This window comes from Myotis daubentonii, chromosome 9 (genome assembly GCF_963259705.1).
Source record: "Myotis daubentonii chromosome 9, mMyoDau2.1, whole genome shotgun sequence".
Taxonomy (NCBI): domain Eukaryota; kingdom Metazoa; phylum Chordata; class Mammalia; order Chiroptera; family Vespertilionidae; genus Myotis; species Myotis daubentonii.
The window spans coordinates 69,630,852-69,644,187 of NC_081848.1; the positions used below are offsets into that span (position 1 = coordinate 69,630,852).

General features: G+C 57.1%; 1 protein-coding gene across 12 annotated transcripts in view; it reads right to left on the reverse strand.

The window, feature by feature from the left end:
- Positions 1–12,660, reverse strand: part of DGKZ (diacylglycerol kinase zeta) — a 41,307-nt gene extending 28,647 nt beyond the window's left edge. For 2 of the 12 annotated variants that reach the window (XM_059709511.1, XM_059709510.1), the window contains exon 1: positions 417–774. Coding sequence is in view for 9 of the 12 variants with exons in the window: in XM_059709514.1 (XP_059565497.1) it covers positions 12,105–12,316 (212 nt within the window). In the remaining 3 variants the exon portion in view is untranslated. Of the gene's footprint in view, positions 1–416; positions 778–2,440; positions 2,890–12,104 lie in introns of those variants that run through there. The other 10 variants (XM_059709519.1, XM_059709518.1, XM_059709514.1 and 7 more) reach the window with 9 other exon arrangements.
- Between the last annotated feature and the right edge of the window lie 676 nt (positions 12,661–13,336).

Sequence of the window (13,336 nt, forward strand, 5' to 3'; positions counted from 1 at the left end):
CTGAGTTCCCGAGGGCGGCCAGGCCCCCACCTCGCGCGGCCAGGAGACGCGGAGGGGCCGGTTCGATCAGCACCTGGAAGGGGTGGCCGGTCCCGGCGCCCTACCTGCTGGTGAGGGGTTGAGTGATCCGGTCCCCCCGCTGGACAGCTGGAAGCTGACCCTGCCTGGGCACCTCCGCCCCAGAGGAGGCGCGTTCAGTGGCCGGTGCCAGGGAGTGACCCCCACTCGGTGCAGATGCCAGGACGCCAGGGGGCATCCCCCGCGCGGAGCCAACGCCAGGACAGCCCAGCCCGCGCCGCCGGTGCCGGTACCGGGAGACCTCCGCGCAGTGTCAGCTCCGAGTGGCGGAGGAACGCCTCCCGGTGCCAGGCGCGGGTCCGCCCGATGCCGCGGCGCCCGCCCGCCCGCCCGCTCACCTGTGCCCGAAGAGCCGCAGCCCCGGGAAGCGCCGCTTGCTGAGGCGCCGCGGCGTCCTGTCCGGCTCGGGGCCGGCGTCGCGCTCGGAGCCGCTGGACGAGGCGGAGGCCGACTCGGAGCCGCTGCTCCCGGCCTCGGGGCTGCCGTCCCGCGGCTCCATCGGCCCTAGCCCCGGCCGGCGGCGGGCCCGCGGGAGACGTCCATGCCGGGCCGGCGGCCGGGGCTCAACACGCCGGCTCGGCGCCGCCCGCCCGGGCCATGGCGCGCGCCCGCTCTGCCCGCCCCGCGCCGCGCGCCCCCGCGCCCCACGCCCAGGTGCCCGGGAAGCTGCCGCCGCTCCAGGAAGTGCCGCCGGCCGGGGCCGCAGGACCCCGCATAGCTGGCCAGGCTGCTGCCTGCCCGCCGCCGGACACGCCCCCTCGGGTGCGCGGTGGCACCCGCCCGCGGCGCCCTCTGCTGGCCGCCGGCCGCTCAGCACACCTCCTGGCCTCCCAGAGGGGGTGGGGCCCAGGGGGCGTGGAGCTCGAGTCCCCGCCCCCAAGCCCTTGCCGGGTCCGCCCGGATCCCACCGAATCTCCGGCCTGACACCGCCGTACGGAATGGACACCGCTCTCGCACACCCAGTGCCCGCTCACAGCCACTCACACAATCTCCACCCTTACCCCTTTGGCTTTCCCAAATCACACCCACGAGAATAAAAAGTCACACAGAACAAACATGCCTCTTACACGACTATGTTCACTGATTACGCTAACACTTCCCACCCCGGCCTCTTACACTCAGAAATGTATACTCACACCAAAGTGACCCTTGCACACCCTAACAAAGAACGTACGCGTTTCTCATACAAATTCATCTTTCCACAGCTATTCCGTTGCTTCTAACCCTTTTACATACTTCTAACAAATAGCATTTCCCCAACACAATATCCAGCAAAACTTGTAGCTCTCTTACATTACAGGAATCACCTGCACATCCATAAATACATACACATAAGGACCACACTCGTTCACCAACATACACACCACATAGAACATGCACACCTTTCTCCTCTGCACAAACATCTACCAGGACAACGGCTACAAGTTGCCACTTGCCTCCTGCACACATATCACCCACCAGAAACAGACCTCTCAGACACACACAAGCACACCCCAAGGGCAGCAGAGGTTGTCCCGTCTAAAGGTGAGGAAAGCAATGGGAACCAGAGCCATTGCCTGTGGTGGACCAGCCAGCACACATGCTTGGGAATCAGCAGCTCTGCAGGGCTGACAAAGGGAGGCTAGGAAGCTGGAGAGCGTGGTCTTCTTCCTCCCGAGCCCTGCCACCCAGATGCCCACATCAGCTGCCCGCTGTTTCTGTTCACACTCCTCTCTGCAAAGCCACATCCTGTGTCACCTTCACTTTTACCCTCTCCTCTGGCGTTCTAGCAGCCCGTTTTCCAGACTTAGGCAGCCACATATAGCCAATGCTGGGGGCTGTGGCCTGTGGGAAATCCTGTGGTTTTGAGAAAGAGCCAGCACCCAGAAGCTCAGAGTTTCCTTACAGTTTCTTTACAGTTTCCCGTGGGCCAGCAGCAGGTGCCAGGACGGCCAGGAGGGCAGTGAAATCCCCAAGTGGACCAAATGCTGTCCTTCTGGGGTGCATGGACCCTTTGAAGCTTTCCCGATGGTTCTGACACCTAGCTCTGAGGGAGGAGACCAGAGGCAGCTGGAGACCCCACTGAGTGTGCACAAGGCCTTTCAGCACACAATGCCCCATTCCTGCCGCGGCTCCTCTTCCCAGGTCCCCCTACTGTTATTGCCTGTGAAGTCAGCCCTCCACCACACTGCCCCCCAGCAATTCAACATCAGACTTCCCCTCATCCTGCCAAGAACCCCTTTTGCTTTTTTTGTTTCTGAGTCTCTGCAGAGTTGTTGGACCTGCGGGTGGGGGACCCCACTTCTGCCACAATCCCCCGTCCCAGATAAAAGATTCAGAGAGGGCTGGAGGTGCCCATTCCTGGGCCACCCTGAGTACCTACTGTGTCTGGGGCGTCTCGGCTGGGATCTGTGGCACGTCCCAGGAGCGGTAGCGCCACATCTGCCTCAGTGCCCCCAGGCGCTCCCCGTCTTCTGTCCCCAGCGCCTCCGCGGGGCCCAGAGCTGTGGCCTCATCGCAGCCTCCCTGGGTACTGTGGCCGGCCCACTACGCTCATCCTGCCGGCAACTCTCTTCCTCTTTTGGCACTTCCTGACCGGGGGCCCTGCGAGAGACCAGCTGACTGCCCCAGCCCAGGACCAGAGTCCTCTTAGGCGCCTGCCTTCCGCTGGCTGGGGCAGGAGGCTAGCTGGGAAGAGGAGCTGAACGGGAGAGCCAGAGGCAGGTGAGGACAAGCCCAGCCCAGCAGCCAGGAGACAGCCCAAGAGTCAGAGGCTGCTAGGCAGCCACCAGGCCTGCCCAGGCTGGGATCTGAACTTCAGCCTCAGCCTCAGCCTGGCCTTCCACTCCACTTAACCTCTGATCTTCACCTCTTGGTCCTGCTGAGGCCTCCCACTTCATCACAACTACCGGGTGTGCGGGAGGGCGGTGCCCAGCCCACACTCAGCTCTCTCTCCTTAACGCCTTTGTGAGCATCACACCTTCTACCAAGGGTCAGGCACCTGGGACAATGCAGAGTAGAAAGAGGAACCAGAATGGAGCTAGAAGATGCGGACTCATGTCCTGTTTTTACCACTTACCAGCTGTGCGACCTGAGTCAGGCCAGAGAGGTTTACCTCTCTGAGTCACCTTAAACCTTTCTAGAATAAGGCAGGATGTAAACAGATGAACCGATGAATACATGTGTCAGGGAGCTTTTCTGAGCCTCAGTCTTCACATCTTTAAAATGGAAGGAGGGCAGTAGTAAGAATTGAACCCATGGCATTTTACGAGGATTAAATAAGCGGCGAAAGGGTTTAAATGAATTCATTCAATAAACATTTATTGAGTGCCTTCTATGCATCAGGCACTGTGTCAGACAACATAGCACTGAGCAAAGAAGCAGGGCTCTAACTCGAAGAGCTTAGATTCTAGTGGAAGAAATAATCAATATATAAAATCATGTCAGGCAATATATAAAATCAATATATAAAATCATGTGCTTTGAGGAAAATGAAGCCAAAACGAAGGGGGAAGAGAATGACGATTGTGTGTGGGGGGTACTGCCACGTAGGTAGGGGGATTGGGAAAGCCTCGCTGAGGAGGTGACACTTGAGCACAGACCTGAATGAATCAAGAGCAAACCATGTGACTATCCAGGAAGACAGCATTCTAGGTGGAGGGACAGTAAGAGCAAAGGCCCTGAGGAAGGAATGTACCTGGTGTGTTTGAAGAATAGCAAAGAGGCCTCACTGTGCTGGACTTTGAGGCCATCAGGAAGATTCCATAAATACACAGCAAGGCATACACTCATTCTTTATTATCAGGGTTGTTTCTAGGATGGAAATTGTATCTTCCTCTAGCACTCTCTGATCACACTGCTCTATAATTAGTTTGTTTTTTTAGCTCTATATATGTTTGTTACCCCAGGAAAGCTGTAAATTTCTCGAAGACAGAAGCAGTGTCGGTTCAGTTCAGTTCAATAGACATTTGCGCTCCAGAACCTACAGGCACAGAAATGCACACGATGCCATCCCAGCCCTGAGAAACCTCTACCTGGTAATAGAACCACCTTTGTGTCCCTCATCACCGGAACACAATATTTCTCAATAAACATTTGTTTAACAAATCAAGCCATGCCATGAATAATTAGTACTCAGTAATGATACATCAATAGCTAATGTTCCTTCTCCACTTCTGTGCCAGAAACCTTTGGATCCTTGTAATGACCCTGTTGTTTTCCTTTCACAGACGGGGAAACTGAGGTACAGAATTGCTAAATTCATTTGTCAAAGATGACCCAACTGGTAACTGGTTGGAAATAAGACTCTGTGCCCTTAAATAAGACATCTAATTGCTCTTGTAGAATTGGGGACACGGCCAGGTGATGCCCCTGAGGCGTGGTACCCCCTTTTCCAACAGCTCTCTCTTCCAGCCCGCCATCTCTGTATGCCGTGGCTCATCAGAGACCTTGCCAGCCAGGCCAAGGACTATTCTAGAAGAAGGCCGTTGCAGGGACCTGTGCTCCCTCCCAGGGATTCTGCAAGTAGCTTGAGCAGTTAAACAGAGGAAATGGGGCTGGGCTTGTTTTCCATCTCAGCTTCTGGCAGCTCTGGAGCGAGCAGCAGCGAGCAGGAAATGTGGCCCCGGAGGGGAAGCGGGCAGGCTGGAGGTTCTGAGAGGCGTGGCAGTCCTGACTGTGGGACCAGGGTCCTCTTGGGCTTGAATTCCTTGAAGCTGTCAATACCTTCCAGGTAGGGTGGGGAGGACAAGGCTGGAAGGGACAGGTGCACAGGGCTGGGGAGGATGCCCTTGGCAGTTCCTAGGACAACATGTGCCAGCACTGGGGCGCTGGGGACCCCTCAGAATCCATCCAGATACGCACAGGAAGAGAATCTGGGTAAGAAAATTATTCTGGGCTTTGTCGAGGCCCCAGAGGGTGAGGTGTTCTACTTCTGTGACCTGGATGGTTAAGTGGGAGCTGGGGAAAAGAAATGTACTAGGGCACAAACACTCAACCCACGACCTGGACAGCCTCTGCTCTCAAAACCCGCCAAGCCAGCCTCCTTGGCCTGACCTTCGGGGCTCCTTATGTTCTGGTTCCTTTTTTTTTTTTTTCCTTTTTGTCCAGGCTTTCCCTGTGGAGATTTTCTCTCAGCTCACACCATGCTGGTGCCTACCTCACAGTAGGTGCTCAATAAACATTTCTTCCCTCTTTTTCACACTTCCTTTAACCTGCCACCTTCACCCCTGCTATTCCATTCTGCCTATGCTGCTCTCTTTGCCTTTTCTGCCCATAATGTTTGGCCAATCAAAATATCCATCTTTCAAAACCCCAGCCCAAGCAGCAAAAGTGAAAGGTGAAAAGAGACCCAGATCAGAGCCCATTGGTTCAAACTCCAGCTCTTGCTATGTGACTCTGGGCAAGTCACTTAGCATCTCAGGGTTGGATGATGAACCAGATGTCACTTAAGATCCCATTTAACTCTGACAGTTTTATTTGAATCACCTTCCTTGATCTGCAGGTTTTCACTCACTCATTTGTTTGACAGTATTTTATAAATACCTACTAAGCATCAAATGCTGCTGCAGAGCCAGCACTCCCACCCCACTGATTTATCTCTGACACTCATGTTTGTTCCCAACAATATTTCTATATCGTGACCTTTTGTGGACATTAGTCTTGTCTCCTTACAGGATTCTTGAACCTTATGTTGTTCCTAGCTCTGTACTGGAGGCAAGTATGTGCTCAACGACTTCCTATGGAAGTTGAAATGAGCTGAATATAGGTATCCAACAAGCTGAGCAGAGGGAGGGGGATTGGCTTCTTGTTTGCACGAGTGACTGTGGTGAGACATGGGGGAGTTTTTTCATCTAAGCCCCTCCCCAGCAGCTAAGCCTGTGATCCAAGGACCTGCTAAAGCCCTTGGAAGCAATCCCAAGCCCAAGAGCACCTGCTGCTCGCCAGCCCTGCCCACGCGCTGGGCCTCTATCCCCCCACAGAAGAGACAGAGGTACCTGAGTGGGACTGCAGGTGCTGTGAGCTCGTGACAGATGGGAATTGGATTAGGCTTCTTCTGCACAGCCTCATGAAAGTCATACGCAGGAGGAAATCTGGAGGAGGGGCCCGGGACCCTCTCCCCCTGGGGCAAGAGAGCTATGGGAGTTCAGCAGTAGAAGATGGGCTCTCCAATAACCATGATCTCTCTTGGAACTTGTCCTTTGGCACCTCCCAAATCCCCAGGCTGGAAGTGAGAGGAATCTGGGGGGCTTTCCCCTCACACTGGCTCATCTGCCCTAAAGGGCTTCCTCTGACCCCATCCTGGTCCGTAGCACCAAACCCCCCAGGACAGAATCAGCTGGCCTCCTGCCCTCCAAACCTCCCACCCCCAGCTGTTGGCTCCCAAACCCTGACTGCATGCAGAACCACCTTTCAGCTGCCATGCCCTGTGTCCCATTATCCCTCCCAGGAATATGTGCACTTAGTGCAGAGGCAAAAGGAAAGCTCATTAAGGATGCAAGTCCAGACCCTTGAAAGCCTGACAGAGTGAAAAGGGCTTTGGAGTGAAATCCATTTGAGTCTGGATCCTGGCTCTCCCAGTTACTGGCTGTGTGACCTTAGCCCATTACATAACAGCTCTGAGGTTTAGTTTCTTGTCCGTAAGATGCTGTTCAGGGGCCCTCAGATCCGCACCTATGTATGCACCCTGCTTAGTCTTTCTTCCCCAAGCATCTGCAGGCCACGAGCATCTGTAGGTCAAGCACAGCGGAGCCCAGCGGAAACCATGTGTAGTCCCAGTGCCTTCCCACACCTCTCTGTGTGTCTTTGAAGAGAGGTCTTCCTCAGCCTGTGCTAACCCTCGTCTTTGGGAACTGGACCCTTGACAGGCTCCTCTGAGAGCTCTCTGTTAGGTTAGGTGGCTCAGGAGGTGGCATAAGAAAGAGTGGAGTGAATCAGAAAAGGAAAGAAAAGAAAAAGGTTTATTTCTGCGTCCCCGGGAGACCCACGTAACCCCAAAGACAGGGCACGTGGATTCATGCCAACAGGGAGGGGGCGCTTTTTTTATACTGCGGTTGGGTCGGGGGCGGGGACATGAGCTGAGGTATTCAGCTGAGGAAGTTTCAGCTGCAGGCGGTCAGCAAGGTATTCAGGAAGGAGTCGGTATCTGTGTGGGGGTCGTGGAGAAGCCAGTATCTGTGTCTGGCATGCTGATCTGTTAGAAATGCCAGGAGAGTCCATTATCTCATCACACGTCTGCATGTATCCGATCCTGGACTCTCTCCGACCTAACACTCTCCTCTGAAATTGTACCAACTGAGCAAAAATAAGACTCCAACCCAGGCTTCCGGCTGCCTGGCCTAAGGGCCGCGCTCTCAGCAGCACATCAGAGAACCTGTCCGAAAGCCTTTGGTCCTCCCAGCTGCCCTCCACATGCCCAGATGGCTTGTGCCTGCCCTTGTGTGGGTGATGGGGAGCATGCGCTGCTCGGAGACACATAGGATAGGATAAGACCTTCTCTGGGGTCCCAATCCCTGCACTGCTGCCTTCAGGACGAGCCTGGCTGCACTCCCAGCCACTGCCCTCCTTGGCCTTTGACTCACTTGTCAGCAAGAACCTCAGGTCCCAGTGGGGAAGAAGGAGTTCCGGACTAGGCCTGGGCCCTGCCCTTCCCAAAGGAAGGAAAATGGATAGACCCTCAGCTTCCGGCTTCCTCTGGCGGAGGGCCCCCTCCTCCCGCTCCACCTCAGCTCTCGCCCGGTTTTTGCATTTTTAATCCAGGACAGAATGTGATCTCTTGAAGCTCCTTTCTTTATCCTGTTGCTATTTAAATTACAAATCGGCCCCATCTCCCTGTCACTCTTGGGTTATTTTTAGCTTCTGGTAAATAGCAGCAGGGAAAGTTGGATCAGGTGCCCCTCCCTGGAGGAGCTGGGTACCCAATGCAGCGTGCCTGCAGCAGGGGGCACTCTCCCCTGCCAATTGTCACCCCCAGTTGCGTCCCCCCCAGCTCCTCCGTGGGGGTGGAGGAGACAGGGAGAGGACGGAAGGCATGCACACAGGCTCCTCCCTGCTCTTAGACTCTGTTAAGCTCTGCCACCCCACCTGTCATCACTCTGGGCCACTCTCCTTCAGGGGCCTTCCTGCACCCCCCAGACCCACAGGAGGTCCATCTCTGGGGGAGGAGGGAGATGCAAACGATCTTGTAACTTGGGTCCCAGCCCTGCTATGAGTCAGGAGTTTTACATCACTTATCTTCCTAATCTCCGCAGCCACCCTTTGTCCAGGTATTAGTGTCCCGGTTTTCCATACGAGGAAACAGGGTCAAAGGTAAAAGTGGCTTAATCAAGCGAGGAAGGGCAGGGCTGGAATTTGAACCCAGGTCTCTCTGACCTTTAAGGCTGCAAGCACGTCTATTGCACTTTCTCTCTCAGTAAAATGCATGTCCTTTGCCTAATGCCCAGATTGAGTCTCAACACCCACTATCTTTCCCGTGGGTTTTTCCTGTTCCCTCTACTGGATCAGAAGTTGACAAACTATGCCCCATGGACCACATCCAGCCTGCTGCCTGTTTTTGTAGGGCCGTGAGCTAATTTGTACAATTGTAAATGGTTGGAAAACAGCAAAAGGATAACATTTGCTACAGTGGCAGTGATATGAAATTTGAAGTTCAGTGTCTATAAATAAAGTCTTGCTGGAACCCAGCCATGCTCCTTCATTTAAGTATTGTCCATGGCTGCTTAAGCGTGTCGCCTACAATGGCAGAGCAGAGTGACAGGGAGTTGTATCACCTGCAAAGCCTAAAATATTTACTGTCTGGCCCTGTCCTCAAGGGAAGGGACCATGTCCCATACTTCCATGTCAGACAGTGCCTGGCCCAGGGAGAATTCCAGACCGACGTGCTGGTCCTCCTTCCAGGTCCTGCTGGGGCCACAATAGCATCCAGCACGGGAAGCCCCCTGCCAGCCACACCCGAATGCTTCAGCTCACATTTTACCCTTTCTCTTGCCTTAGCTTCTTCACAGGTGAAACTGGCGGTTTTACAAATCTGCTTGATTATCAGAATTATGCGGGAGAGGTTTTTAAAGTCGAGATGCCCAGGCCCAACCCTAGACTACCTATATCAGGATCTGCAGGGATGGGGCTTTAGAAATTATCTGAAAAGAAATCCCCCAGGTGATCTGGTCTGGGAACCACTGGGCTTAGCTCCAGAGGTCCAAGCTCTGCATCTTCTGACTGGTCCTTTCAGACCAAACTCAGTGTTCCTGGCACCCCTCTGGCTTTTTCCAGGCTGGACACAACTCTCCGATGGACTCTTGAGCCCAACCCTGATACTTTAAATATATTCTTATTGATTTTTAGAGAGAGAGGAAAGGAGGGGGAAGGAGAGAGGAACATCAATTGGCTGTCTCCTGCACACCCCCTACTGGGGGTTGAGCCGGTAACCAGAGCAAGTGCCCTGACCGGAAATTGAACTAGCGACCTCTTGGTTCCTGGGGTGACGCTCAACCACCGAGCCACACCGACAGGGCAAACCAACCCTGATACTTTAGAACTTCCTCAAATGTATGGGAGATACTTTTCCTCACACCCAGATGCGGATGTAAGATGCTCCCCACGCCCCTCCCCTGCAAGAGTTTCTACTGGCACAAATCTTTCCATCCACATAAAGCAGCTGCCAGGGGTGGGGGCGGAGAAAATCTGTTTTCCAGAAACCCCCACATCCCTAAAAGCTTCTACTCCAAGCCCCCGTCCTCACCTACGTCCTCACCTACGTCAGAGGCAGCCAGGCCTCAATTCTGCTTCCGCTTCCACCCCTCGCCGCCCTCAGATTTTTCTGCCCCCGCATTTCTGTCCAAGTGCCTTTTCTCTCTGTGAAGGGCTTTCAACTGCTTTTCTTAGCAACTCACAGCGGGGTGGAGGTTCCACTGTGAGCCAGAGCAGCATGGAACGGTGGCAAGCGGAGGACGTGAAGAGGGCTACGGTGGGCCTACGCTCCTGCCAGCCCCGGGCGGCCTGGGCGAGGCAGAGCTTGCATCCGTCATCAGGCCACTCAGAGCGCAGCCTCATGGGAGGGCTTAGCCAGAAAGCACAGTTCGTTCCCTGGGCCTGAAGGGTTTTGACAGCTCAGAGCTGCTGTCTCCTTCACAGGGCTTCTTCTGCCCTCTCCACAGGGGCTTCTCTTTGCCTTGATGCCTTGCCTGGCTCTGGTCCTAAGACTGGGCTCCCGGCCTAACCCTGGTGTGAAGATCATGCCTTGCCTGATCTGTCCCGGGGTGACGGCTGGAGCCTGTCCTGGAGCCTATCTTCTGCAGACCTCACACAGGTGACTCAGAGGTCTCTGGATCCCTGTACAGCCACAGAGGAGTCACAGCTGGTTACCCTGCCTTCTTAGTGATTAGAGGCTCAAATCTGGGCTGTGGAAGGGCCTCTATTCAGGAAGCAACCACCCTGAGAGAATCCCAGCCCTTGCGGCCGCTTCCCTGAGTGTGTGTGTGTGTGTGTGTGTGTGTGTGTGGCCTCTTCCATCTTGGCTCTTTAAATTTTCTTTGCTGCCTATCCTCTAAGCCTCTACCCCACTCTGGCCTCCTTTGCAGCTGTAGATGCTGTATGTCCCTGACCCACAAGCAAGGAAAATCCTGGAATCCCTCCCTTATGTTACAGGTGAAGAACTGAGGCCCAGAGAGATATTGTCTAGCTCAAGGACACACAGTAAGTCGCTGGCAGAAATGAGAATTCAAGCCAGGTCCCCTGACTCCCAGACTAATATTTCTTCCAGGATTCTCCATTCTCTGCCCTGCTCCCTGGCAGTCACCTCTGTACTCTCTCCACCCCCAGGGAACTTTCAGGGGATCTTCTATCTGCCGCCAGAAGGCACGCACAGATAACGCCCTCCTCTCAGCATGGTGTTCTGGGAGGACTTGGTAATGGAGCTCAATGGGCCTCTGACTCCTTATGTGCCTCCCAAAGTGAAGGTAGGGCCCAGGGGAAACTAACCCATTTCCCATTTCTTCTGTGCAACTCACTTCATGATGGTGCAGTCCCCTCCCCTGCCCTCCCATCCTCTCCCAAGTGATGGAAGCTTGAGGGCTGCAGAGCCATTAAGAATATTGGGGCCTTTCAATCTCCCAGGGTTGGGCTGGTTTTATGAAACATCTTCCCAGAAACCCCAGGGAGAAGCCAGGCAGCCTCAGACACACCCGAGTCCGTATGGCTGTAAACAGACAGGAAAGCTGTCCTCTCTAACCAGGCTGCTGGCTTCGAGGACGGCAAGTGCCTCAATGTCCCTGCTGGACCCTCCGGGGAGGTCACTCTGGGCCAGGAACTATACAGGGTCAGCAAGTCCGGGTTGAGGCTGTGGTCTGAGAGAGGGGGAGGAAGGCAAGGGCTGCCTCTGCCCTGCCTCCACCCCCTCCATAGGTCCTCTTCCTACAGAACGCACTGACCTACCCTGTTTGAGGGGCAGCCCAGCCCAGCTGATTCCTCCAGGGAAGCGTTGGGCAGAGGGGGCCAGGACCAGGGAGCAGTGTCAGGCGGGGTGTGAGATTCCTCTGTCACAGAGGATGCCAATGAGGGTCGCTGGGTCCAGGAGGGGGTCCTTCCCCATGCCGGGGCAGCAGGGTGCTAGCCGTGGTGGCAAGGAGCATCTTGGTCCCTTCCACAAGGCCCTGCCCAGCACAGGGTCAGCACAGAGGGAAGCTCAGCCAAGAACTACGGGAGGAATAAGGTCCCTCCCCCCCAGGAGGGCAGGGCGTGTCTCCCAGCTCTCCCCGGGGGTCGGAGGTTGGTAAGGACCGTGTCTTGGTCATGGCTCCCCTCACTGTCCAGGACGGTGCCTGGCATCAGTACGGCACAGCTGGCATCAGCAACCCACCTTGAATGCCTAGGGCTTTCAGGGTTCATCTAGAGAAGGGGTCCCAGAGGCTCCCCTCTCCCCTGCCCCCGGAGGGCAGAGACTCCTAGCGAGTCTTTCTCAGTTCTCAGCATCAGGCAAGCCGCTGGCGCACAAGGCATGGCGACTTCAAGGGGTGGTCCCGGGCCCGCGCTCCCCCGACCCCCGCTCTCCTTACCTGTAAGACACCTGCTTCCGTAGGTGCATCTGGCAGAACTGCTCCTCCACCGGCGGCCCAGGGGCCAGGCCCCGGGGGCCCTCAGGCCAGGGCTGCGAGACCCCGGCCTCCTCCCCCCGCCGGCAGCGCCGCCGCACCACCTCCGCCTCCGCGGCCCGGCCGCCGCTCGCCCCGTCCCCGCGGGGCCCTCCGCCGCCCGGCCCCTCGGCCATCCCGCGGCCGCCTCTTCCCGCGGCCCCGGCGGCCTTTCGGGGTCCCTGCTCAAGTTCAGTCTCCCCCGCGGCTGGGCCCCGGGGCGCGAGGCGGGAGGGCGGGGGCGCGGGTCCCTCGCGTCCCTCTCGACGCCGGGCTCGGACGCCGGAGCCGCGAGCTGCCGAGCGCTGCGCCCGGGAGCGGCGGCGGGGCTCCTCCTGCGCCCGCGGGGGTGTGTGTGGGGTTTGTCCTCGGTGGGTGTCGGGGTGCCGAGTCGTGCGCGCTGGGGCGTCCCCCGGACGGCTGAGCCGGAGCCTGGGAGGAGCGGGAGCCCGGGCGCCGCGGAGCCGGGGCGGCGAGCGCGCTCCTGCAGCCGCCACCGCGGCCACGCACCGGGTGTCACCTTAGAGGCCCCGCGGGCCCCGGGTCCGGGCCGGGGAGGCGCCGCTCCGCCCAGCCCGCCGGGCTCGGGGCGCGGAAGGAGCGAGCCGGCCCAGCGGCGGTGGGTGCCGACACCGAGGCCAGGGGTGCGGGGCGCCCGCCAGACCCACTCCTGTCCCCCCCCTGCCCCCCCGGATTCCGCAGCCTGGCAGCTGCCAATCACTCCCGCCCGTCACTCCGCGGCGGCGGCGGCCACCCCCCCACTCGCATCCCGCGCTTTCCGGCCGGGCATTCGCCGCTGCAGCGGGCAGGTGGAGAGGCCGGCGGCGGTGCAGGAGCCGGCTTAACCCCCTCTGCGCCACGGGAATTTAGGGGCCCAGTTAGATGTGGGGAAGGGGCAGAGCAAGGGGACACACGCGGGGATGGATCGGATGGCCGGCCATACTGGCGTTAGGCCTCGCGCTCCTTCTTTCTGAAGTTGACCTTTGAACTAGCATCTCCTCTCCCCCTGCAGTGTTTAATGCCCCCCCCCCCCCCCCCCGCCTATGCTTTAGCTCTGCATTCAAGGCCTGCCTTGATCTTCCCACCCCCTGTCCTCTGCTTCCAGCCAGTTCCTTCCACTCGTCTGTGCTCCTTATTCTGGGAACGGGCATCAGGCC